The sequence below is a fragment of the Bombus impatiens genome, unplaced genomic scaffold (assembly GCF_000188095.3).
Source record: "Bombus impatiens unplaced genomic scaffold, BIMP_2.2 scf_0135, whole genome shotgun sequence".
In the NCBI taxonomy this organism is placed as follows: domain Eukaryota; kingdom Metazoa; phylum Arthropoda; class Insecta; order Hymenoptera; family Apidae; genus Bombus; species Bombus impatiens.
The window spans coordinates 1,181,851-1,206,663 of NT_176554.1; the positions used below are offsets into that span (position 1 = coordinate 1,181,851).

At 28.5% G+C, this 24,813-nt stretch overlaps 6 protein-coding genes and 1 long non-coding RNA gene across 36 annotated transcripts in view; 3 read left to right on the forward strand and 4 right to left on the reverse strand.

Moving 5' to 3' along the window:
• The window catches only part of LOC100749669 (collagen alpha chain CG42342), a 121,738-nt gene extending 112,228 nt beyond the window's left edge, over positions 1-9,510 (forward strand). For 12 of the 19 annotated variants that reach the window (XM_012381615.3, XM_012381624.3, XM_024365383.2 and 9 more), the window contains 7 exons: positions 3,830-3,856; positions 4,043-4,096; positions 4,381-4,407; positions 5,390-5,425; positions 6,461-6,595; positions 7,042-7,310; positions 8,147-9,510. In XM_012381615.3, the coding sequence (XP_012237038.1) occupies positions 3,830-3,856; positions 4,043-4,096; positions 4,381-4,407; positions 5,390-5,425; positions 6,461-6,595; positions 7,042-7,167 (405 nt within the window). In that variant the 3' untranslated portion in view covers positions 7,168-7,310; positions 8,147-9,510. Of the gene's footprint in view, positions 1-3,829; positions 3,857-4,042; positions 4,097-4,380; positions 4,473-5,389; positions 5,426-6,460; positions 6,596-7,041; positions 7,311-8,146 lie in introns of those variants that run through there. The other 7 variants (XM_012381616.3, XM_012381621.3, XM_024365379.2 and 4 more) reach the window with 7 other exon arrangements.
• On the reverse strand, positions 7,109-8,148 carry LOC117151282. Its single transcript, XR_004461087.1, has 2 exons — positions 7,636-8,148; positions 7,109-7,556 (listed from the first exon to the last, which is right to left on the reverse strand). It is a non-coding gene; the product is annotated as an uncharacterized LOC117151282 (long non-coding RNA).
• A 27-nt stretch (positions 9,511-9,537) lies between the features above and the next one.
• LOC100744723 (putative peptidyl-tRNA hydrolase PTRHD1) lies at positions 9,538-12,943 on the reverse strand. Of its 6 annotated transcripts, none has more exons than XM_024365393.2 (3): positions 12,833-12,943; positions 10,137-10,323; positions 9,538-9,973 (listed from the first exon to the last, which is right to left on the reverse strand). In XM_024365393.2, exons 2-3 carry the CDS (start codon positions 10,320-10,322, stop codon positions 9,800-9,802), a joined length of 360 nt encoding a protein of 119 aa, XP_024221161.1. In that variant the 5' UTR covers position 10,323; positions 12,833-12,943; the 3' UTR covers positions 9,538-9,799. The 6 variants fall into 6 exon arrangements, with proteins under 6 accessions (XP_024221161.1, XP_003487018.1, XP_012237052.1 ...); XM_003486970.4 differs by lacking the exon at positions 12,833-12,943 and adding an exon at positions 11,313-11,627; XM_012381629.3 differs by lacking the exon at positions 12,833-12,943 and adding an exon at positions 11,189-11,627.
• Positions 11,942-14,857, reverse strand: LOC100744962 (very-long-chain (3R)-3-hydroxyacyl-CoA dehydratase). 4 transcript variants are annotated; one of them, XM_012381627.3, is made up of 6 exons: positions 14,751-14,857; positions 13,968-14,047; positions 13,763-13,879; positions 12,833-13,067; positions 12,640-12,744; positions 11,942-12,553 (listed from the first exon to the last, which is right to left on the reverse strand). In XM_012381627.3, exons 2-6 carry the CDS (start codon positions 14,028-14,030, stop codon positions 11,988-11,990), a joined length of 1,086 nt encoding a protein of 361 aa, XP_012237050.1. In that variant the 5' UTR covers positions 14,031-14,047; positions 14,751-14,857; the 3' UTR covers positions 11,942-11,987. The 4 variants fall into 4 exon arrangements, with proteins under 4 accessions (XP_012237050.1, XP_003487020.1, XP_033174971.1 ...); XM_003486972.4 differs by having other exon boundaries at positions 13,947-14,047; XM_033319080.1 differs by lacking the exon at positions 13,968-14,047 and having other exon boundaries at positions 14,751-14,811.
• On the forward strand, positions 14,744-19,385 carry LOC100745086 (vacuole membrane protein 1). 3 transcript variants are annotated; one of them, XM_012381626.3, is made up of 6 exons: positions 14,873-15,065; positions 16,340-16,557; positions 17,491-17,835; positions 17,948-18,457; positions 18,730-18,999; positions 19,064-19,385. In XM_012381626.3, exons 2-6 carry the CDS (start codon positions 16,555-16,557, stop codon positions 19,193-19,195), a joined length of 1,260 nt encoding a protein of 419 aa, XP_012237049.1. In that variant the 5' UTR covers positions 14,873-15,065; positions 16,340-16,554; the 3' UTR covers positions 19,196-19,385. The 3 variants fall into 3 exon arrangements, with proteins under 3 accessions (XP_003487021.1, XP_012237049.1, XP_033174969.1); XM_003486973.4 differs by lacking the exon at positions 16,340-16,557 and having other exon boundaries at positions 14,744-15,065; XM_033319078.1 differs by lacking the exons at positions 14,873-15,065; positions 16,340-16,557 and adding an exon at positions 15,638-15,658.
• A 1,517-nt stretch (positions 19,386-20,902) lies between these two features.
• Positions 20,903-22,571, reverse strand: LOC100745206 (NADH-ubiquinone oxidoreductase subunit 8). The gene is made up of 4 exons (XM_003486974.2): positions 22,312-22,571; positions 21,919-22,162; positions 21,649-21,841; positions 20,903-21,370 (listed from the first exon to the last, which is right to left on the reverse strand). The coding sequence occupies exons 1-4, from the start codon at positions 22,337-22,339 to the stop codon at positions 21,239-21,241; spliced, it is 597 nt and encodes a 198-aa protein (XP_003487022.1). The 5' UTR covers positions 22,340-22,571; the 3' UTR covers positions 20,903-21,238.
• A 180-nt stretch (positions 22,572-22,751) lies between these two features.
• Positions 22,752-24,812, forward strand: LOC100745404 (pyridoxal phosphate homeostasis protein). Of its 2 annotated transcripts, XM_012381637.3 has the most exons (5): positions 22,752-22,770; positions 23,237-23,349; positions 23,491-23,851; positions 24,129-24,370; positions 24,451-24,812. In XM_012381637.3, exons 2-5 carry the CDS (start codon positions 23,278-23,280, stop codon positions 24,550-24,552), a joined length of 777 nt encoding a protein of 258 aa, XP_012237060.1. In that variant the 5' UTR covers positions 22,752-22,770; positions 23,237-23,277; the 3' UTR covers positions 24,553-24,812. The 2 variants fall into 2 exon arrangements, with proteins under 2 accessions (XP_012237060.1, XP_003487024.1); XM_003486976.4 differs by lacking the exon at positions 22,752-22,770 and having other exon boundaries at positions 23,169-23,349; positions 24,447-24,812.
• Position 24,813: the final 1 nt, after the last annotated feature.

Consider the following 24,813-nt stretch of genomic DNA (forward strand, 5'->3'; position numbering starts at 1 on the left):
AGGATTTTACTACAATTGATCGTTATTCGAGCAAAATAAAGAACGTAACGAATCGTGTCTTACGTGTGCGGTGGTAATAAATAAGGTGACTGTACTTGTATTACATAGTGGGTACATTCACGTGTGCAAAGTGTAGCGGACGTAAAATATGAAAAAAAAAAAAGATAATTTACTTGATAGAGGATAATTGATAATTTCGATTTATGGATTTTTCGTGTCGATGTGTGACAAGAGTGAAGTTTCGGGAGAAACAAAGCGTCTTCCATAGATATTCGATGTGTACGAGTAAATTATTCGATGCTTTCCTTTTACTTTTTTTTCTTTTTTTCGATATCGAAGTACAGATACGCATTACGTCGGTGCTATACGTTTTTATTTATCCAACGTAATACTTAGCGGATGATCGCACTACCATCCGTCCTTTTTAACATACTCTATATGTTTATCTCTACAACCATTTATGTGTGCGTATGTGTGTGCGTGCGCGCGCGCACGTGTGTGTATGTTTGTGTATGACGTGTGTGCGCATACACCGAAGGAAAAATGTTAAGTTCGAAATAACGAAGCTTTAGCGTTATAACGTGGTAACACGGTACGAAAGCTAAGCAAATTTTGCCTTAAAATATTTTTAAATTAAACTATAGATTAAGATAATAGATTACTGTGTATAAAACATTACACTCTACAAGCTATCGAAGAACACTACGAAAATTTGTTGAACGCTTATCGATAGTTCGATTAAATTTAGGTACATTTCGCTCGGGTATATTTTTTCTATTTCTTCTTTGTACTTTCGTAACATTATTTCATTATTTTTCGCTGTTCTTCGTTCGATAGTTCTATTTATTCGTTGTGAAATACGTTCATAGTCGGCCTTCTACGATTTTTTCTATCCTATTTTTCGTTTCTTTTCTTAATTATTAAGGTATTAATTTGTACTTAACGAAAGCATATTATATTTTTTATACGTGATAATAAGAGAACTATTTATTACGACCGTTCTATTTCGTTGTACTTCCATACTTATTTCGATGCGATCGAAATACATAGTTGTATCATCTGGGGAATAAGAGACATAAATTTTATATTTCGATAATCAAAAACATAGTATAATTTATATTCCACTGGAATCGGTGTTACATGTATAATCACGAAGTGTATATTTTTTAACATGTTTGTTATTTTTAATATATCAGAAATACGTATTATGGTAAATTTGTTACATTGCATAAATCTAGATTTTTTCCTACAACTTCTACCGCTCCAAATTATTTTTTAAAGGTGCCATTTTTTAAATGTACTAAATTTACACTAATTTTTCTAGCTTTATTTTTCATAACGCGTTGTTACATCGAATATTTTTAACATCTATACGTGTTCCATCGTTAATAATCCTAATTTTGCCAAATTTTTAACAATATAGTGCATGGTATGTTTACTTACAAATAACCCGACGTAAATTGTTATTAATTACCATTACCTACAATATACGGGGAGTTAATTGACATCATAGACAAATGCAAAACAATTGCGAATGCTAATAAATTCGAGCAACACGAAAGAACTTTATGACTTAAAGACATGCAAAATATAGATTGGTAGATACAAATGATAAAGGCCTAAGAAACGAAATAGTACAGAGTGAGAAAGATACTTACAATGACTTACGATGTACTTAACGATTTGAAAATACGTGTAAACGAGCATCCTTATTTGTGATCCTAGTTACCTATAACGTTGATACAATTGAATAAAAAGATACCAGAAAGTTGTACAATGTAGAATAATATCGATATTGTAGAAATGGGATTTATCAATGTGGTAAAGAATATTTTGCTGGCCTCGAATTAGAAAGCGTGTACTAGCTACCGTTTTTGCTGTGCATATCCTAATCGAAATATATAGAGATTAATGCGAGTAGATTTTTAATAAGATAAACGGAATGAGTAAAAATATGAAGCTCTCGTATCGTGAAAGCACTTTAACGGTAACGCTAATGCGCGAATTAAGCATATGATATAATGATACATGTGTGAATGTGCGCCCATTATAGTGAACGATCCATACACGTGCATATGCACACAATTTCAGAGAAAAAGTAACTGATCGAGAAGTATGTGTGTGTGTATACGACATGTGTATGCATGCGTATGTACATACATGTGTATATGTACACGTGTACAAGTGTGCGTACGCATATATCTACATATGCATGACATAACGAGTATAAAGGTATGCGGGGGAAAGCACATAACATTTCGTGCGTGCGTATGTGTGTATTGTAAAGCGGCGCGCCTTGGTAATTAACAAAAGAAAATTATAGAAGAAGAATACGACGGCGTATTTGCGTATAAGAATACTTGACTCTAACAATTTTGTTTTACATTGTCCCAATTAATAAACAGAATGTGCATGTGCCTGTGTCCTTTGCTTCTATACGATGCCCTTTCGAAATTTAACGCTTCTCACACCTTGTAGTGAAATTACCGCTTTGCATTTTGCTCTGGCTGCGATCCGACGATCATTGTACAAACTACTTTTGTCACTTTTTACACTTCTTTTTTTTCTTTTTCCCTTCTTTCTTCTGATCGCGAGTATATATGTACAATTTTTTTTTTTTTTTTTTTTTTTGTTAAAAAAAAAAAAAAAAAAATTAAAAAAAAAAAAAAAAAAAAAAGAATACGACGGCGTATTTGCGTATAAGAATACTTGACTCTAACAATTTTGTTTTACATTGTCCCAATTAATAAACAGAATGTGCATGTGCCTGTGTCCTTTGCTTCTATACGATGCCCTTTCGAAATTTAACGCTTCTCACACCTTGTAGTGAAATTACCGCTTTGCATTTTGCTCTGGCTGCGATCCGACGATCATTGTACAAACTACTTTTGTCACTTTTTACACTTCTTTTTTTTCTTTTTCCCTTCTTTCTTCTGATCGCGAGTATATATGTACAATTTTTTTTTTTTTTTTTTTTTTTTGATGAAAAGAAAAGAAAAAAGATCATGATCTCATAAGAGAAAAATTAACACGTGTTAATTTGCTGCAACCACGACGGTAACGTAATTGTTGGATCGTTATGCCATCTCGTAATACGTCATAGCGAAGGTGTTTTAAGACATAATTGGCATATCAATGTGAATACCGCTGGTTTTTTATTTTTCTGTTTTTCTTGAATTCAATTGAGCTCCTTCTTTGTCTTTTCCTTTGCCTAACACGCCCATCGATTGTACTCTTGCCTCGCTCTCGAATAACCAAATTTTTGCTCTTTATCGTTAAATACCGGTTGAACAATTTTTTAGGATAAACATATGTATTAAAACTAATTCCAGATCGTGTTCCATCTGTTTTACGTCGTATCGATACGTTTATTAGGAAGTGTTTACGCGCGTCACATTTCGTAGAATATCTTATTTCACATCGAGGGAAACAATAAAATAATGTAAATAAATAATACAGTGATATTACTTTACCGAAATAGGCAAAAATGTTTTGAACGTATTAAGATTATTTCAAACATTAAGCTTTAAGAAGAAAAAATCAGCTACCAATTATTTGCAGAAGATCGAGACAAAAAAATATTCTTTCTGATAACTTTGTTAAAAACTAACCGATAAGAATATCAACATACATACACAAATATACTCTACTTAGGATTAAAATTCAAACATTTCCGGAGAGTTTGGCAAGGTGCAATATTGCTGCGAATGACGGGGCAAAGGGCGTCTTAATAAAATTTCTTAATAATAAATTACATTTGAATCGGCATATTCGATATCAATTATCAGGTGACTTCGATGAATTTGACAAGGTTTCCTCTGCCTTTCAGGGGCCACCAGGATTAGACGGCATGAAGGTGAGCAATCCTCGGGGAGACCCGTTTAACCATACATTATATTTATGATTTTTGGATCCTCGATCACTACGCTCGCACTACGATTTCATCATTCAGGCATAGATTAAGCCAGTTGCAAACTTAACGGTATTGTTTCAACGTGTCCGTACAGATCATAGTATCCGTTATGGTTCTTCGTACTTACAGGGTGCACAAGGAGAACCAGGCACAAAGGGAGAAAGAGGGGATCCTGGCCTACCTGTAAGTATCGTTCTATTTCAATAATTTAAACCAATAACCAACCTCAACCCGTCGAAATAAAACTACTTCCTTAGAAATCTTAGAATTTTAGAATTTCAAATAGTATTTCTACTAATTTTTTAACAACATCAAAAATTGCTTTCGCTTGGAAAAACCATTCGATACTCAATACGAATCATACTGTGTCGATCTAACCATTTAACCGTACCGAACGATATTTCATCCTGCTGAAACTCGATTACACCGTCGTCGAGACACCAACGACACATTCTGTTTATCCCCAGGGTACCGATGGAATTCCTGGCGCGGAGGTACAGTGGCATTCGATTATCGCTCGCCCCTCGGTGTGACTGCGACACAGTCTAACCAGCCCGGGGTAACGACGATACATCTGCCTGATCTACCCCGGGGACTGCCCCAAAATTCGTCTCTTTACTTCTTTTGCACGAAAAAGGAGGGGGCTGAGATTAAGTTTTGCGCCTTTCTCCCTCTTTACACCGACGATAGTTTGCACGATTTCTTCATTATTGCAAATATTCCTTCTATTTTATATAGTACTTGCTTATTTACTCTCAAATATTTCGCTTTAAGATCGCAAATCGTTTCTTTTGGTTCGGTCGGTTAAAGCAATTTAGAGAAGCAGAATGTCAGAAAATAATGGATATAAAACGTAGAGTTAAGAGTGGGAAAATTGTTTGTCGAAGAGCCAAATAGTATATTTTTTGAAATAGTATATTTTTCGACAGTTCCAGCCTTGTTGAAGCATCGTTGCTAATGTTAAACTATCAAGTTTATTACGACTATAATTATCAATTTATTTTTCAGATCTAGAATGAAAGAAAAAGAAAATTATACGTAAGATCGTCAGAAATGTTCGAATACCTGAAGTTTTAGAATTCCTAGAAATACCTACGATTAAAGAATATCGAGAATCCACTCGAAAGTAACTGGTTGTAAAATTGAATCTCTCTGAATGTAAAATTGAAAGAGAGGGAGAAGCGCACAATCCTCTCTATTTTGATAATTAGATTCTCGAAGAGTGTACAAACCGAGAGCATAAACTAACCGAAAAATAAAACGGGCTAATATTGTAGCTTATATCGCTTGCTTCTTTCACTAGTTCACGCATTTGTGATCGTAGACACATGTTATGCCTTTGAAAGCAAGTTTCGCATAGAAATGTATAATATTGAAAAAGTTCTTTTCCACAATACGTATCGTGCATGTAGAAAAGAAACGAAGAGAGGCACGACCGTCACTTAACGAATAAATTCTTTGACGTACCAATTCCAGGGACCGAAGGGAGAGAAAGGTGCTAAAGGCGAATCTGTGAGTATTGATGAAATTCGACTATCAGTTTTAAATAAATGGGCAAGGAAATTCGTAGTTTGGCGAGCGAACAAAGCTCATAAACGTTTAACGATACAATGTCTGACGGACGAATAATTCCTCGTTCCAGATCTAAAAATTTTTTATTCGGAAATTCATTATTAATATTTCATTCATATTTACTGTATTGTCATTATCATCGTTATCAGCAATATCATTGTCATAAACGTGTACTACCATTTCATTACTAAGACTAATTAATTATCATTAGTAGTATTATTATATTTAATATTACTAAATCCAAATGTGTCGTCATTCGGAAGTTATGCCAAAGAAGTGCACCAATTTAACATTCACTGACTTGTTTTATCTGAAATGTATTTAGCATAAAGAATAATTAATCTCTAATTAGAAATTATATGAAATTCGAATACCGAATTTAGGGATGGTTTAACACAGTACAGTGTTTATGCATAACGCATGTAACAGAAACACATATTTGTATTTCTGCACTCTGGTATCTTCGTATTGTACTTTTCTACATGTCCTGTAACATGTCGCAACCCTTGAAAAAAGATCATCGAATTCGCGAGATAAATGTTCGTATAAAAACGTAATGTCACGTTCTTTTCTTCGGTGATACGTACGTACGTATATGTACATATACTACGTGCATATGCTGCCACCAGCGTATAGTGAAAGCGCGTATATAAACTCGCTGATAGTCAATAAATTTTTTTTTTTAGAAATCTAGTTGCAATTAAGGGTATGATGTTGAAATGAAAAATTAGTACATTCCAACGAAAAGAACAGTCGAAACGATCGAAAGTACGCGGTCTCGAGTTTAAGATAGAGAATATTCTCGATGCCTTTTTCATGGACGTTAATGCTCAATTGCGTATTCTGCACAATCAATCGAATATTTTACTATGCATAAAGAGATTCTTTTTGTGTGCCTGGCCTTTTTTGCACGTTCGCGAAAATATCTACCTGTTCGCCATTTAGACGTTGAAACATTTTTACGTATGAATACAGGGACCGCCAGGGAAACGCGGTAGGAAAGGCGACAAAGGCAACAAAGGAGATCAGGGTGTACCCGGACTAGATGCTCCATGTCCATTAGGAGCCGACGGACTTCCGTTAGCAGGATGCGGTTGGAGACCACCCCAGGTATCTCACATTTTCCCTATTCATTTCAATTAACTTTTGTCGGCTTGAACCAAGTCCGAAATAGACGACTTCCTGTTACGTTCTTTCTCACGTTTTCTCTCCCCCTTTGTCTTTATAATTGATCAGATATTCCCACAATACTCGAGACGTTTCGTCTTTAAAAGATATTGATTAATAATAAATTGGCATACTTCACCGTGGCAGAATATTTTTTATATATACAAATGTATTCTTATAAACATAATATTAATTAAATTTTCTATATACGTATGTAGCGATTTAGTCGATAAGGTCGTTCCTATTCTTTAAAAAAATCTTTGTATCGAGAAGAATAACGCGAAAAGAAGAAAGCTGTAACGAGTGAAATGGAAACGAACGGTCAGAAATGGAATTGTAAAGAATTAGAAGTAGGTAGAACGAACGCTTGGATTCTCGTATATGCTTAGCAGGACATCACTAGCACCTCGATACCAGCTGTCGAAGGTCCTGAAACTTCAGAGACGGATTACGAAGAACCAGAAGAGGACTACGAGGAGTATACGGATCCGAACGCAAATCTAGCCGAGCAATAATTGCTCGTTGTGCGCTGCCCTAATCACTACCAACAACTACCACAACTACTACCACTACCATCACCACTACAACCACCAAAACCACCACCGCCATCGCCCTCATCACTCGTCTCACCTTGCTCTCCCAAACTAACGTGGTCCTGGTAATTGCAAGTCCCGTAGTTATACTAACGTTGTATGCATGCATAATCAGCAAAACACCTGGCTCCTAAATAACAAAAATGATTTAGAAAAAAGTCTTATAACTCTGCTCCTCCTTACATTTTCGTACTTTTATTGTATTACTTACTTTATTGTATTACGTATTACCTGTATGTTGATTAAGTAGAAGTCCGTGGCAATAGTCTTGCTTAAAGTTTCATGTCAATGCTTACGGTTATTTTGCTTTCCTGTCCAAGAAAGATAGAGTAACAAATGATACGTATATAATATATGTAAAAAATACTAAGAGATAGAAGATATATTTACAGTCGTAAAAATTAATTTCCAATTCGACTTTCTTGCCACTTCTTTGTACTTGAAGCTTCAAGGTGACGATCAAGAAATTAATAACACTTTAACACGTTCAAAGACTTGCTTGTAGCTGCATTTTTTTTCTTTTTTCTTTTTTCTTTTTTCTTTTTTCTTTTTTCTAATTAGAACGAAGAACGCAAAATATGTAGATTAACGTCAAAAGCAACATTCCAGACTGCTTCTTTGTAAAATTATCCGCTTACATTCTCGTTTGCTTTGCTTATCGGCACGATAACTTAATTTGTAATCGTAATTGATGATTAATGAAATGCATAAACAATGAAAAATCGATTCGTTTCGAATAGATAGCGACCTGTACGTATAAGCATCGTACCTACTTTGTATATTTCAAAGCGATCATCTTCTTCATCTTTGAATGTATACAAATCTATCGTATTTGCTTTAAGCTTTACAAAATATTTCTACAAATATTTACAACAGATTCCCTTTCGCCTCGTTTTTTCAGAGAAGAAGGAATATTCTTCATGATTGGCTAGAAGAGGAAGCCGAAAAAGAAGAGGGGCAGTGATACAAGTATTTTAAAAGAAGATAGTACATATTTTCAAAGACCTCTGTGTATACTCCATCGTAAAAATACAATTCATCCAGTTTAACGCGAAGAAAATCGAGCTATGTATTTAAGAAAAAGAAATATATATATTTTTTTACATATATATATTTTTTTTTCTTTTTTGGCATATAAAATACATGTATGCCGAAATAATCTTCTTGCCATCGGGTGTTGTAAATAAGTGTACTTACAGTGTTTAGCGTCCGCAAATAGTGCGTGTACATAAATATTTAGAGCTTACTACCGAAAATGCGGTTAGAACGACATCATAATTTTATCGACAATTTGTTTATAATGTAAACGTAAACATCGGTAATTTATAAATTACTTTATTTCTAAGGAGAGTAAAATTAATGACCGAATTATCCAAATATCGTTTGCACAACGTAATATAGCGATAGCAAAGTTCTAAAACAATAAACAATTTTATTGGTCTATCAACATTATTGTCAACGTGTTTTCTTTGCTAAAATACGTTGCACTCTATGCGAAGAAATAATTTTTCTCTCTGCGTGTTTTTTATGTGGACATATCTCGTGGAAGCACAAGATGTAAAAAGTTGAAAACATTAATCATTTTGCTCTACCTTCTTTAGCTGAAGATGAATCGAACGTATATTCACGTAAATTTCAGTCAATGTTATTTTTCTGTTTATTTATTTGCTTGCTAAAATGCAACCAAATGCATTTAAGCATAATTATAATATTATGTATTTATATAGCTGCTATTAATTATTATCTTTATTATACATTACTATGTTTCTAAGATTTTTTTAAATTTAAATTATATTATTCTCGCCAGATCTAGTTTTCTCGCTTAATCAAAATTTGTATAATAAGTTCAACTACGAAACTTGGAATTTTATTTTTATCGAAAAACTAATGCCATATGATTATTTTAACGAGGAACGGTTGAAAATTTCTTTTCCCAGTATGTGTCATTTATGTGCACAATACATATATGCGTACCTATGCCATTTTATTGCCTTCGGTACGTCTAATAAAAAAAGTGCACATTTCTGCGCGATCGCAAGGGAAGATTTTTATACAAATATCAGTTAATAATGCATATCTCGACATAATTTTCATCTAGATTAGTAATAATATCAACTGTAAAGCAAAGGAGTAACGTGTACACATTGTCAATACTGTCAGGTATTGTTAAATAAAGAATAAGTATATATCTATCGTTTTCATATTGGCGTATAGTAAATCCCGAATTGGAAATAATTCCTATTTATTGTTATATATATAAAAAAATAAAGCAAAAAGAGATTCATAAGGACATAAGATCGACTTGTTATCTTTTTAATACAATATGAAACATATTATTAGATTTTTCTTGACATATTCCTAAGCAGAGTTCAATTCGTTTTATAGCATTGCAAATGACAATGTTTGAGGTACTAAAACTTGATACTGACTATTCCTTAAAATATATAGTACTATATTTAATACTATTTTATTTTATATTACTATTTAGTTTTATTACAATTGATGTACAATATAAAAGAGGATAATGTAGCTGTATAATGAAAATTGTATCCTTTTACAATTTAAGTAACTTATATTTCTTGAAATATGATTTTACTTTATCCTTTGGGTAAGGTTTTGTTGCCAAACACGTTGGAATATTATCAGGCTGTTCAATCCAGACCTTATGATCAATGTTCTCATTTGTCAATGTTAAACATAAATTGTTTAAACTGGTCTCATCTGGAATCTAACATTTATATACATATAAATATATCCATGTATGAGTATACTATAAATGTCACCATACTCCTTCGCTGTTTTAAAAACTGTATACACAATAGTTATGCACAATAATACATTCGAATTGACGTTTAATACCTATGATATATATAGTTCCTGGATATACTTACTTCCAAGACAACTTTGTGCATAGCATCTAAATTGGCAAGGTAGGCTTGTGTGTAATTGTCATTATAAAAAAGATGAGTAACAGCAGTACACGCATGGCATGCTTGAGCTATAACTGCGCCGATGGGCCACTTCATTGTCCCCAGAAGATCTCCTCGTACCACCACATATTGAACTAGCACACTCATCCTAGTAACGCAAAAGACGTTTAATTTAATTTAATTTTAAATTATAGAATATGCAAGGGCTATTGTAAGGCTGATCAAGCTAAATTATTAAACTTTAAACATTCGTTGATAAAACTCTTAATTTTCTATATATTAAATTTAATGTCATTTACAATCCTTACATAGTAAGTGCCAAAAATATATATAATTCATATAAATAAGAAAACAATAGGAAGTACTTTTGAAGTATTTATCTATTGACATTATGTCTGTTTAGTATTGTAATATTCAAAAGTAAGACACAAATATCATTGTAATATTCTTTTGGCATTGTAGTTTAAATCAGATGTATTATTTATATAAATTGTTGTTATTAAAGACAAATTAATCATACGTAAATACTGTGTATAATATGTTACAACATTCAAAACATAATTCATTTATATAGAATATAATAACTTTTGTATATTTGACAAATTTTTGTTGTCATTGATTCGTTAGAAATTGCTGCGATCTATCTGTAAGTAAAGGTTTAAAAAAACTCTATCATCTCTACTTTTTAAGTTGTAAAGTGAACATTTAAAGAATAAACATTTAATTATATCATGGTCATGTTAATTACATAGTTGGACATTCTCACCAATTTGATATTACTTATAGCTGTTTATACTCATTATTTTATACATGACAATAAAATGATTAAAGAAAAGAGTTTCTACTTAAAAAGAAGAATTTATATAATATTTAAAATAATGATTATTCATAATTACGAAAAGATTCATCATGTACTATTTTGAAAACTTAATAAAAATTTCTGTCAGAAAGTTTTGTGCATTACTTTGATTAAGCAACGAAATGCTGGCGGCCGAATTAATATTACTACTAATCTCATATATTAAAAGGTAAGGTCGAGCGCAGGTTATATGTACAGATAAAAGTTGTTCAAAATGTTGAGTTTTATGACATTTCAAGATCACTAAAATTAAAGACACCTTTAATCGACAACATTACCGGTTTAACTCTAGCAGGAGAATCGCAAATTTTCTAGTGTTTTTCCTGGATTGAGGTTAGATTTAGATTTAGTTTTGCGACACATCTCTTGTGATATTCTGCTTACTTAAATAACCTTTTATAACATATTAAAGTTCGAAAAAATCGAAGATACTGATCAAATTGCTCACTATCACACTTCTAACTAATATTTCATATATTACAGGCGTTAAAATATAACTAGCAATATATTTGAAACAATCACATAAAAATAAAACGTAATATGACAAATAATATGAAACTATACAAAATATTTGTTATAAATCTGAAACATTACAAGGAGATGAAGATATTAAAATAGATATAAATAAAAATAAAATTTGTTTAGTAATACTTGATTTATTTATAATTACAAAATCATACTTATACATAAGATCTACTCATATTAGCTTTGTATTTATAAATACAAAGAGACTAAAATGTTCTCTTTAATGTATTTTCTAAATATTGCATGTAAAATCTCTTCAACATGGTTATATATCATATGTTTAAAATAAATATATTTACAGTAAAGATAGCTTTTTTCTTTTGTTTAATCATTTCATTCTACTTCTAGGGATAAATTGTACTTGTAATAATTAAACCATTGATGAAATTTTCTAATATTTTAATTTCTTTATCTTATCTTGTTTTACATCACGCATACTTTTTTTTCAACCTAGATTTGCCTAACTTTTTATAACGTATTTGGTTCATGCGAGACATCAGCATGTACATAAAGGGTAAACAGAATATGAGTAAATATATCTTTAAAAACGATGGAAAATGAAATGCAAAATTCCAAGAATTTGGTAAAGAAACAGTAAACTTCTGCGTCTCTTCAAAATATGGGATATTTCTTAATATTATAATCCCTTCACAAAGGAAGCCTAATGGATATAAAGGCATCCATATTGTATATCTTAGCCATGTTAAAAATGAAATCTCGATTTTAAGTAATTGCATGAGATAATAAGGATATCTAAATACTTCTACTATACTCCATACAAGGAAAAGATAAAAGACAACTGGTTTCGTTTGCATACGTGGTTCAGCCTCAATCATAATAAATAAAATAAATGCTCTGCCTCCCACTTGTACAAATGTTACAAATGTACTACTCTTAGTGTAACCAAATAATGAATGCATAACTTCTAAAAATTGTATAAGTTGTATAAATTTCATTGCATTCCCAACAGCTACATAAGTTTCTTTCATAGATGCTACAATTAGAAATTTACTAATTAAAAAGATCAATTTAGGTATTATTATATTTAACTAATTTTAAATATATCATACAGTTACTAACCTGGTCCATCTCGCGAATACGTAATTCCCATTACAGTTAGAATATAGATAAAACCAACAAATTGACAAAGGTTATAGATAATTAGATACACTTTTTTGAAATCCTCTGCGCAATGAATAATTGTAAAATATTATTAATATTGAAATGTATTTCAATTATTATGTATATTAAAACATTTTTTAATAAAGTATACCTTTTCTATAGCCAAACTCTTCTTCATGAAGTTTATCGTACATGTCGGGATAATCACTGCATACATCTCGTCTTTCATCTTCGTTATCGTCTAAATCTTCGCTTGTCCATTTATCAAAATCGATTTTCAGCCATGATGGCTTTTGTGGTTGACTAGTTAATCTTGGCCACCAAGCAGGACACTTTTTACCCAATGTAAAATCAACTTGTCGAGCTGTTACTTTGTAATTACTTTCCTATAATAAACAATTTTACTTTTATTACTTGTACTTGTAATATAGAACATGTTATCTTCTTACTAAAAATTAAAGATATACAAATTTTAGAAATGATGATATGCCATAAAGCAAATGGTATTATAAATATTTCCATATTATTCTTATATTACATATTAAAAGATAATGCATTATTATACATGACGAATCAAATAAAATATAATATTGGATTCACACTGTCGTGATGTATGGATTTTACATGGATTCCGAACTTCATAGCATACTGATCCATGTAAAATATTATACATTATCATTATTCTATTATAAGTAGTTGGAAATCATTATAGATAGCTCTGTCACTTTTAGCCTTGCCATCCTAACCCCAAGTTACTCCATAAGATGAAGTAAAATATTATTGCTACAATTGTTACAAAAAAACAGGGATCTTTTCTAACAACTATACATTTCATATTATTTATTTTGTTATTAAGTTATAATGCGTAAAAAATCTTAGCTTAAGAAATTTAGTAAAACTTATTGAAGCATGCTAAAAATAATTTACCTATAAATAACAATGTATCTTACTTATCATTTAAGATTATAAAAAAAATGTGAATATAAAATGCAAGCTTACTCACATTTATCCATTAAAAGCACAAATAAGTGTCTATGTAATGAATCATAATTATAAAATTTATTTCAACAATATAAGTTACCTCAACATTAATAGATGAATGTAAATCCAAGCTAAATCCATATTCATTAAGACCTCTCGCGCCTTGTCCATAAACAGTAACCCTTAATTTGTTCTCATTCATGTAAACTTTAACATGCTACAAAATATAATTTGATATATATAAGCTGATAAACAATAAAGTTTATATATTAGAAATTACATACCCAAGTATCAGTCAAGTCTACCTTTAATGTAATTTGTTGCTCTGTTTGAGCCCAATATACAAATGGAGTTAAAATATCTGCCATTTTTTCATTTTATATTTCTATAAATGTTAATTTTATCCGGCTTATTGTTATAACAGATCGATATTGAAAGTACATATTTCGTTCTAAGTTAGTAAAAGATGTATCGTTTTATTTTTTAAATAATTTTCATTATTATATATATTGTATTTTAACATTGTAAATAAAAATTTATCAGTTATTCGATGTAAACACAAAATTTCGTACTCCAACGAACGCCACTGTCAACATTACAGCTAATAATGTCTGATTTATCATTTGACTTTGATTACACGAAAATGTAAGAACTGCACATATCAGCCATTAACAATTAAGTTCATAATATGATACCAACATATCTACTGTTGAATATGCTACGTAATTTAATAATTAAATAAAGTTACAAAACATGAATCTGATAAAAATCACTAAATTTAAAAATATTAGATCTTGAACCACGTGCTTATAACTCTAGTTTATTTTTATAGCTATTAGAAATTTTGTATTTATATATCATGTTGTTTATTTCATTAAAATAAAATATGAAGAAGGAAAAGGCAAGAGACATGTCTTGTATTTTAAAATCATTCATGTGAAGTATAATTAAAGTGTCAATACTTATTTACAGAAACGCTGATTGGTCAATGTTTATTGTGTTAGCAAGTAATAATTTAGAATTATGTCAGTGTAAGATATGCGAGGTATTCAATATAAGGCGATGATTATATAGAGGAATTGTATTACCTAAAAGACTAATGATTAGGCACTTTTATACATGGAGACTTGCGCGTACTTGCACTTATACAATATACATATAGGAAGTGTTGTGGGTTCATATATATGTATATAAATATAAATGTGTTACTGTCGAGTTGACAGTTTAATTAATTAAGTTGAATAAAAACATTGTTTTTTTTAAGTGCATATGCTAATTATCGATCACTTCAGATATCACCAGGCACTTTATTTTTTACTCAAATGTGTGTTTCATAATGATTTGAAAAAAAACATTTTCGATTGATCCAGCACTTAGCCATATTCGTATTTTAAGGTTAAAAGGTAATTCAATTACATTTTATGTTATCAGATTGTATTATATTATATCATGTTCGATATTTCATAAAAAGAAATATTGTATTTTGAAAACACATTTTGATAAAATATTCTGTACGTATTTCTTTGAGAAACATTAAAATATGAAATAAATTTCCAGCATTCAAATTATGTTTTCGTGGCTTAGTTTCACGTGCGATTTCTGTATAGTAGCATAAATTTTCGCAATTTCAGACAACATAATATGCAGTTTTAAGTGTTATTTAGATAAAACATCAATAATTAATCCCAATTAGTAATTAGAATCTTATACATGTAATACTAATCGTGTACAAAATGTATAAGATAAAAAATTGCAGGTTAAATTAACTCGCGAATACATATGTTAGATTAGTGAAATTAAATATTTGAAATATAAATAATAGTGAGAAATTCATAAAACCATTTTTAATGTTCAGGATAGATTAATAACTATTTTATTTTATATAGTTATTGAAAATCACACTGTTTTTTAATTACAATTAAAAGTAAATTATTAGAAAATATGTAATAATATTTCTGTTATAAATCATGTGAGTTTTAAAGTATTTGTCAGCACAGTAAGTAAATTTATACATATATATCTATTTATTTTAAATTTAACTTTAATGGAATATTTGTATATGTTATTTTGTATATTGCAGTATATTTCTGATTTATGACACACATTTAAAGAAATTAAAATCAACAATGAATTATAGTGAATATTTGTACCTGTATTACCATGCAGATTATATAAAAATTAAATATATTAGAAACAACCGTTTGTACTTAAATTGTTCACCAAAAACTTTACTTCCAAACAATTTTTATAATAATTTAAACAATAATTTTGTGTATTTAATAGTTTTATGTATATGCAAATCAATGTACATAAAGTTATATCTGTATTTATATTTAAAATGTTTCAATAAATACTGTTAAATAATGTTCAATTTTTTGAAAGAAAACAAGATCAGATTGTTTAATTGTCCACTTATAGTTTTATCTGTTAAAATTATATAATTTTGTTAATCTCTTATGTAAAATTTCTTTTTAAAGTTTTTATTATATAATATGATACAGATTGTAAAAGTAATTCATATCTTAATTCAATAAATTATATTTGTCATTGTTTTATTTGTATTATTTGGAAATTAATGTTTCTTATTGGTAATCAGTATTAATAGAAAATAATTATTAGAATATTTTTATTCCTTTATGATTATAACAGTAATTAGTTAATAATACAACTAATGCAGCTTGATGATGACATGATGGAAAATAGATTCAAAGATGAGCACTATTTCGAATGTAGCTGTTACCAGTATTATACAGAATTTTGAAGACACTATTTTCATACGGGTAGCAGAAACTCAATGAATTCTACTACAGTGAAGCCAGTTTTACGAATTAGCAGAAATCATTTAATGGCTCGTTAAAACACCATCTGCACATTTCAGGGAACAGCGCAAATATGGTATAGAATGTATCCATTCTACAAATAATTGTATGCTGTTTATTATTATACAAATATTAAAACATATTTAGTTACGTGTAATTATTGATTCATAAATCCATTAATCTAATACTAGTTACATTAACATTATGTGTCATAAATATTTTGAAAAATTAATGAGAATAAATAACTTAATGAAACTACAATAATAGTAAGAGTAAATAATTTAACACTAACCTACCAGAAATGAAACAGCATGAAAGTAGTGTTCAATTTTATAATATGATAAAGATATTACGTATAATGTCTTTATCAATAAAGTAAAGATTTTATATTAAACACTTTGTACATGGCTGCAAACTAATTTAATCTTGTTAATATGAAGTGTTTGGAATTATCATTTTTTTATATCATTTTTTAATGTCTTAATAATTTAACATTACATTTTTGCATTACATAAGTATTTTCCTATTTGTAATTTTAAAAAATCTTCATATATAATATATTCCTTTTTTATATTGCATGTAAAACTCATGGTGGCTAAATATTTTATTATTGATCATTTTGTATACTTAACTATAACATTAATATTGCTTCAATGAGTTTTTAATCATTTTATTAATATTCAATATCAATATCAGTATGAAGTAATATAATATTTTAGCATATATTATTAAAATTATTATATTACAGTAATCAATGCCATTAATTTAATTTTATAATATTCCATTCATATTTTTAAAATGAAGTATTGGGAATAAATTGTTGAACACAGTAAGAACAAATTTGTGATATTTTTTAATTTTTTGCTGCTTTAAATTGTGTAACATATATGACAATATGTGTGACATGACTATAATATTTTATTCATTTCTAATATATTACATATTTCGTAATGCTTTATTTATTAAATAATCATAAATTTATTGATGATCTGTTTTATTATCTTTGCAGAATAATCAGTTAGGAAGTATCATGTTGGAAAAAACCACTGCCATTCGACGTGTGAAGGATTCGGCACCTGTTAATGGTGCTCAACAAAATGTAGAAGAGAAAAAATCATCTGCACCATTTTCAGGAGATTTAAATAATTTGGACAATGAATTATATTTAGATTCTGAACATTTAACTTTGTGGCAGCATCCAATTACCACATTGAATTATTTTTTCCGAGAACTTTTTAATAATATATTTAGCTTAGGGGGAAAGGCATTGCATTACAAAAAGACAGTATGGAGCATAATATCAATAATTACATTATTTCTGATATTGAGTAGAATTTCTGGTCCACATCAACAGGTAAGTTCTATGATTAAAGTAGAGTAAATTATTATATAAAAATTTTGCATATTAGTCTTTCATCTTTGTTTTTCTTAATATTTAAAGTCATCAAATATTTGTACATTTTCAGATATTGAAAGCATGGGAGACAAAAATAATTTGGTGGTTATATTGGATAGGTTTAGGTGTCCTTTCCAGTGTAGGTCTTGGTACAGGTTTACACACTTTTGTACTGTATCTAGGACCACATATAGCAGCTGTCACAATGGCTGCATATGAATGTGGCGCTCTCAATTTTCCTGAACCACCATATCCTGATCAAATAATATGTCCAACAACAATTGATCCAATGTGGACAGCAGGAATATTAAATATCATGAGAAAAGTACGCATAGAAGCTATGCTTTGGGGTGCTGGTACTGCACTTGGTGAACTACCACCATATTTTATGGCTAGGGCAGCTCGAACTAGCAGACAAAATAATAGAAATGAAGAATTTGATCAAGAAGATTTAAAAGAATTAGAAGCTTTAGAAGCTTTAGAAAATGGAGAAAATGTTTCATTATTAATTCGATTAAAGCTAATTATGAAACATTTTGTGCAAAAAGCTGGATTCTGGGGAATTCTTGCTTGTGCTTCAGTAAGTTAAATTATTTTCTAAATATTAAAGATTAATTTTATTTATATAGAAATATTATTATATTAGAAAATTATATTATAATTATAATAATAATAATAATATTATTGTTATTGTTATTATTATTATTATTATTATTATTATTATTATTATTATTATATTGGAAAAGTTTTATTTTTATATATTTTTAGAAAATATTTTTATATAATCTTCGAATTTTATTAAAATTAAATTAAACATTTACAATATATTTTTTACACAAAAATCTTTTTTAGATCCCCAATCCATTGTTTGATCTTGCTGGCTTGACATGTGGTCATTACTTAATTCCATTTTGGACATTTTTTGGAGCTACACTTATAGGAAAGGCGATTATAAAAATGCATATTCAACAACTTGCAGTAATTATAGCTTTCAATGAAGAACTTTTAGATAAATTCATAAAACTGCTGGCAATTGTACCATTTATTGGTTCCAAATTTCAAGAGCCATTGAAAAAGTATCTTATTCAACAGAAAGAAAAATTGCATGATAAAACGTCGATGGTATGATCTTAATTTATTGTGAGCAATGTATTTACACATTTCTAAATATTTATTTTGTTTTCAGGATGGAGCAACAACAATTTCATGGTTATTTGATAAATTTGTAATGTTGATGATATGTTACTTTTTAGTAACAATTATTCATGCGTTAGCAAGGAATTATCATCGTAAACGAACTAAAGAATGTACTGATTAAAAGTTATTGAATATAGGATATACAATGTAAACATAAAATCAATTAAAAAACTACGTACAGATAAAGTTGCTATTAAAGTGCAGTATAATTAAGGTACTAAAAATAATAATAATAATATTGTGGCCGAATTTTTAAGTGCACAATTTCTCTTTTGCAATATGAATAAATCGTGAAGGATGAAGTATATAAATTTAATTTTTTTAATTCTAATTTTCTAGGATGCTTGTAAATGTGAAAAATGTTTCGTAATATATATGTATATATGTATATATATTACAAAACATTTTTGACACACACACACATATATCTATATTACACATGTATGTGTGTATGTATTTAACGATATACATACACATATGTATATCTTAGGGGGGATTTTTATACATTATGTAGTATAAATTATGGGCATATTATGTATGATACATATTATGAGCATTTTACTTTCACTATTACAGTCATAATTTCTAATATCAGAACTCTTCCTAGGATTTATGATGTTAATAATATTATACTCAATAATGTAAATGATTTAGGATTCTAATCAGTTCCAATGTAGTATAAAACTGTTTGAGATATGCATTATTCCTATAAACATTTAAATATAATTATTTTAAATATTCTTAGTTGACAAATACATTCTCTTATTAGCATCTTTCAGTACTATCTATCATAATTGAGTAGATAAGTAGTATAAATTATGTTCAAGTACCAAAAAAAGAGCTTTCAATTATTAGTTTTTTATACTAAAGTTACAAAAAGCTAATCTTATGATTAGCTTTCCAACCATAAAGTCAGAAATATATACATATAGTTAATAATACATATGATTGCAGAACAGATCTAAAAAGTTCATATCCATCGGTGGTTTGTGAATAAATAGTAGTGATTTTTCGTGATTTCATAGAAATTACTCAGTTTTTTCGATAGATCCGATATTGATTTATATTCTAACTATATATTGTCACTCATTTTTTATGACATTTTCACTTTTCATTGTAATGCATTTATATTTATGGAATGAATGTAATATTACTTGTAATTTAAAAATATTTTGAGAATAAGAAACATATAAATGAAAGATACAATGTTTTTAGTCTTAGAAGAGTTAAAATTGCTGTTGAAGAAAATTTTTTATTTACATTGAATTTTTTCTATTTGGAAAGTATTGATAAAATAAATTGTTTTCATATCCTACATATCTCATTAATATATTTTTATTATATTTTAATAAAACTTAAATAAAACTGAATGATTTCAAAATATTTTGTGATATTTTCGGAGAGATAAGTACAAATTGTATTTTTAACTAGTTGGTATTTTTTCATTCATGTGATAAACTAAAAATTTAATGTTATGAGAACCATACCTTTATAAATAATGAGTGTAGAGTTATACATTTTTATTCTGAATATATATATGTATATGAATAACAGTTTGTAATTTATATTATTACTGTAAGAAGATTATTCAAGGTATTTTTTAGGGGAAAATTAGGGGAGAATATTATAAATACGAAAACATATTAAAAATGATTAAAACATGTTTGTAAATAATAAACGTATAGAAACTAATAAAAAGAACAGGTAATAATATGCAAAATTTTCGTTAGTAATGAGATGCTTAATGTGTAAAATTTATATGAAGACATGGAAAATTATAATATTTTAAGTCATTGTTCATTAACATCAAATATAATTGATATTCATATGATTTTATAACGTGATTTATTTACATAAATATTTCGTTTCTTATTGATTTAAATGAAGTAACGTGACCAATATATAGAAAGGAAAAAACGCAGTTATTAAATTCATTTATATGGTAAGTATATGCTAAGGAAAAGTAGCATCAGTAGTGTCTCATTATTACTACTTCTTTTGCAATAAAATTAACAATATATAGGATATATATATATATATATATATATATATATACACACACATATATAGCGAGCATTTTATTGATAAAATAGCTCACACATAATAGACATCTTCTATTATTACTACTAATTATTACTACATTTCACTAAATTTTACAATTTATTTAGCGATACAAATGATCTGCATAAATATTACTAGCAATTTCTGATTCCCACCTGTCTCCGTTATTCAGCAATTTTTCTTTATTGTACAATAACTCTTCATGTGTTTCTGTTGAAAATTCAAAGTTTGGACCCTAAAAATAATTCATATGGTAAATATAAATCGTATGTAATAGGTATTACCGTATATCTACATAGAATTGTTTACATTTTATGATAGATTGACACTTAGAAATTAATATATTACTCTTATTACGTCTATTTATTCTCTTTGCATTAGATTTGGATTACATTAAATTGATACTGAAATTTAAATTACACTAAGTAAGGCTGGCTTATTTGAATTTAGACAAAATAGCTCTATTTGAATTTAAACAAGCACTACTATATATACTTATGTATTAATCGTTACCTCCACGATTGCATCCACTGGACAAGCTTCTTGACAGAATCCACAATATATACATTTTGTCATGTCTATGTCATATCTTGTTGTACGGCGGGATCCATCTGCTCTTTCCTCTGCTTCAATAGTGATCGCTTGTGCTGGACAAATTGCTTCACATAATTTGCATGCAATACATCTTTCTTCACCTGAAGGATATCTATTAGAATAAATTTATTATGTTTTCTTCAGTACAAATTTTATGTACTCTTGATATAAAAAGCTTTATACCAATACCTTCTTAATGCATGTTCACCTCTGAATCTTGGACTTAAGGGACCCTTTTCAAAAGGATAGTTTATTGTTACAGGTTCACTAAAGAAGTTAGAAAGTGTAATTCCAATACCACGCACGATTTCTAGAAGCATTGTTCTGTTTGTTGCATTATCAACAAACTTTGCGCTCTCCGGGGAAACAAAATAATATTTAGTTCGTACAGGTACATTTAAGATTTTCGTTGAAGTTTGAAATAATTTTAAACCTGTAAAAAGCATACTTTCATAAAATCAAATATGTAATTAAGACAAAATAATAATTTTATAGGTTATATGATATTTGTATATTACATTTGATAGAAAAAGAATCAATTAAATCGTATTAGGAAACAGAAAATAGTTTTGTTAAATTTACCTGGTTGTATAGTTTTCAGGAATGTCATGTTGAAATTTCAATAATTGCTTTCACTTCGTGCAATCGATCTTTTCACGGTATACTATATATATATATATATATGATATATACTATACAGATGCAATCTGGTTCTAGCTATGCGCGGACTAAGAATAATTTTCTTCGCATTGAAAATTGAACTTCATGTATTCGTATAAAACTATAGTACACATATCCACATATGTATGTATATACTATAGTTATATACTATGTTATATAGTCGTATAAATATAATATATAATATTATATTTATGTATGTATATACTATAGTTATATAGTCGTATAAATATAATAAGTAACTTTATAATAGACAATGGGTATAACTATACCTATTTACATCAGCTTATATAAGTCTAATATACAAACTTTTCCCACATATCAGCGGCATCTAGGTTACGTAATAATGTTCACCAAAATCTGGTCTATTAATTTTCAGTATTAAAAACAATTAATTAAAATATTTCTATTGTTCCTTAAAGGAAAAAGTGAACAATACATTTCATTTATTGATAAATTTATGTAGAATTTATAGGCTTGCCTTAATTGCCAAATATATTGTGTTTCATTTTAGAATTTAAATAGAAACAAAGGAAAAAGTCATATCGTTATATTACATTTATTAATTGTTTTCTAAATTTTCTTGCTGTCATAACATATAATTACCGCTGCGGTTTAACCTGTAATGTTGAATATGGATTATAACACTGATTATGGTTTCTTATAATGCTACACACAGTAATTTAACAACAAATTTGTTTTATCTTAGTCGGAACAGTTCTTTTAAATAAAATGTGTAATACATATTTATTATATGTATTAAAAACCATAGATAAAGTATTATTTAAGTATCATATAATAGTATAATATCATCTTAATTTATTCGTAGTGATAAAAAATGTCATAAAAAAAGTTTAAAAAGTAGTCAAAATGGCCGAATTGGTAACGAATTTAAAAGTAGTGCAAGATAAAATTATTGCTGCTTCTGCTAGAAGGCTACCCGTATGTTATAAATATTATATAAATTTATATAATGATAATTATTTTGGAATTATGTAAATAGATTAAATAAAAATATAAACATAAAACACTAGAGATATGTTTTAATAGTAATAATTTGTATATTTAACCTCCTTTTCACAGGAATACAAGTATTTTGAGCCACGTTTAGTAGCTGTGAGTAAATTGAAATCAGTTGAATTAATTGTGGATGCGTATAAAGCTGGTCAAAGACATTTTGGAGAAAATTATGTCAATGAATTAGTTGAAAAAGGAAATCACTCAAGTATTTTAGAAACATGTACAGATATACGTTGGCATTTTATTGGCCATCTTCAACGTAATAAAATAAACAAATTATTAACTACTCCAAATTTGTATATTATTGAAACAATAGATAATGAAAAACTTGCATCAGCATTAAATACGTCTTGGTCTAAAATTAGAGTACATGAAAATTTGAAATTAAAAATAATGGTACAGGTGAATACTAGCAACGAACAAGGTATTACGTATTGTAATTCTAGTAATTGGTTACGATTATTGTGTATATTTCTATATGAAAATATTATGAACAAAAATATTGCATGTTTTATTATATTCAATCTTCCTAACATAATATTTATACGACCTTAAAAATATGAAATTCATGCAAAATTTTTGTTTCATCTTCAAATAAGTAAGTTCAAATAAATTTAAGCTATGTCTTGGCTTCTAGTTATTAGGATTATTCTGATTTTATAATTTAGTAAGTTAAATATATTATAAATTTACATTTTCAGAAAAGAGTGGTTGTGAAATCACAGATGTTTGTACTCTTGTTCAGCATATTATCGATAACTGTACAAGTTTAGAATTTGTAGGTCTTATGACAATAGGCACGTTTGGACATGATCTCGCTAAAGGACCAAATCCTGATTTTTTGTGTCTGAAAGAATGTAGAGAAAAAGTTTCAAAAGAATTGGGTATTGATTTAAATAAGATAGAGTTATCAATGGGAATGTCAAATGATTATGAACATGCGGTAATTTTATTAGAAATTGTTATACTTTCTTAAAAATGTCAGACACGTATTAAAATATGACATTATCTTTATGCAGGTAGAGTTGGGAAGTACTAATATTAGAGTTGGTACCGCTATATTTGGGGAAAGAGCAAAAAAGGATACCTAATGAAATACATATTTTTTATATAATATTTGTATAAATATATTGTATAATATCGTTATAAATATAATTTATGATGTGTAGGTTGGTCGGTCTCAACAGTAATATACTACTGTCGTAGGAAACATTTTGGAAAAATTTAGTTTAGGAAAAATTTTAATAAAGTTAGATAAAATACTTCTCATATATGTATCGATAGATAGATAAAATATGTATAAAGAGTTGGTCGATATCGTAAAGTCCTTAAATGATTATTTCTCTCCTTAAATGGATAAATACAGAGTGATCATAAAGTCTCAAT

Excerpts from the sequence above, each read along its gene's own strand:
- LOC100744723 (XM_012381628.3), bottom strand. Across the intron at positions 9,974-10,136 it reads TGCACAAAGTTGTCTTGGAA|ATTCCAGATGAGACCAGTTT; the intron begins GTAAGTATATCC and ends TATAAATGTTAG.
- LOC100744962 (XM_003486972.4), bottom strand. The coding sequence starts at position 14,030 with ATGGCAGATATTTTAACTCCATTTGTATATTGGGCTCAAACAGAGCAA. Across the intron at positions 12,745-12,832 it reads AGAGTTTGGCTATAGAAAAG|AGGATTTCAAAAAAGTGTAT; the intron begins GTATACTTTATT and ends TTCATTGCGCAG. Across the intron at positions 12,554-12,639 it reads GTATTCGCGAGATGGACCAG|CATCTATGAAAGAAACTTAT; the intron begins GTTAGTAACTGT and ends TTCTAATTGTAG.
- LOC100745086 (XM_012381626.3), top strand. Across the intron at positions 17,836-17,947 it reads TTTCTGGTCCACATCAACAG|ATATTGAAAGCATGGGAGAC; the intron begins GTAAGTTCTATG and ends GTACATTTTCAG. Across the intron at positions 19,000-19,063 it reads TGCATGATAAAACGTCGATG|GATGGAGCAACAACAATTTC; the intron begins GTATGATCTTAA and ends TTTTGTTTTCAG.
- LOC100745206 (XM_003486974.2), bottom strand. The coding sequence starts at position 22,339 with ATGACATTCCTGAAAACTATACAACCAG. Across the intron at positions 21,842-21,918 it reads GGTGAACATGCATTAAGAAG|ATATCCTTCAGGTGAAGAAA; the intron begins GTATTGGTATAA and ends TTATTCTAATAG. Across the intron at positions 21,371-21,648 it reads CAGTGGATGCAATCGTGGAG|GGTCCAAACTTTGAATTTTC; the intron begins GTAACGATTAAT and ends AATTATTTTTAG.
- LOC100745404 (XM_012381637.3), top strand. The coding sequence starts at position 23,278 with ATGGCCGAATTGGTAACGAATTTAAAAGTAGTGCAAGATAAAATTATT. Across the intron at positions 23,350-23,490 it reads CTTCTGCTAGAAGGCTACCC|GAATACAAGTATTTTGAGCC; the intron begins GTATGTTATAAA and ends TCCTTTTCACAG. Across the intron at positions 24,371-24,450 it reads CAAATGATTATGAACATGCG|AGTTGGGAAGTACTAATATT; the intron begins GTAATTTTATTA and ends TTATGCAGGTAG.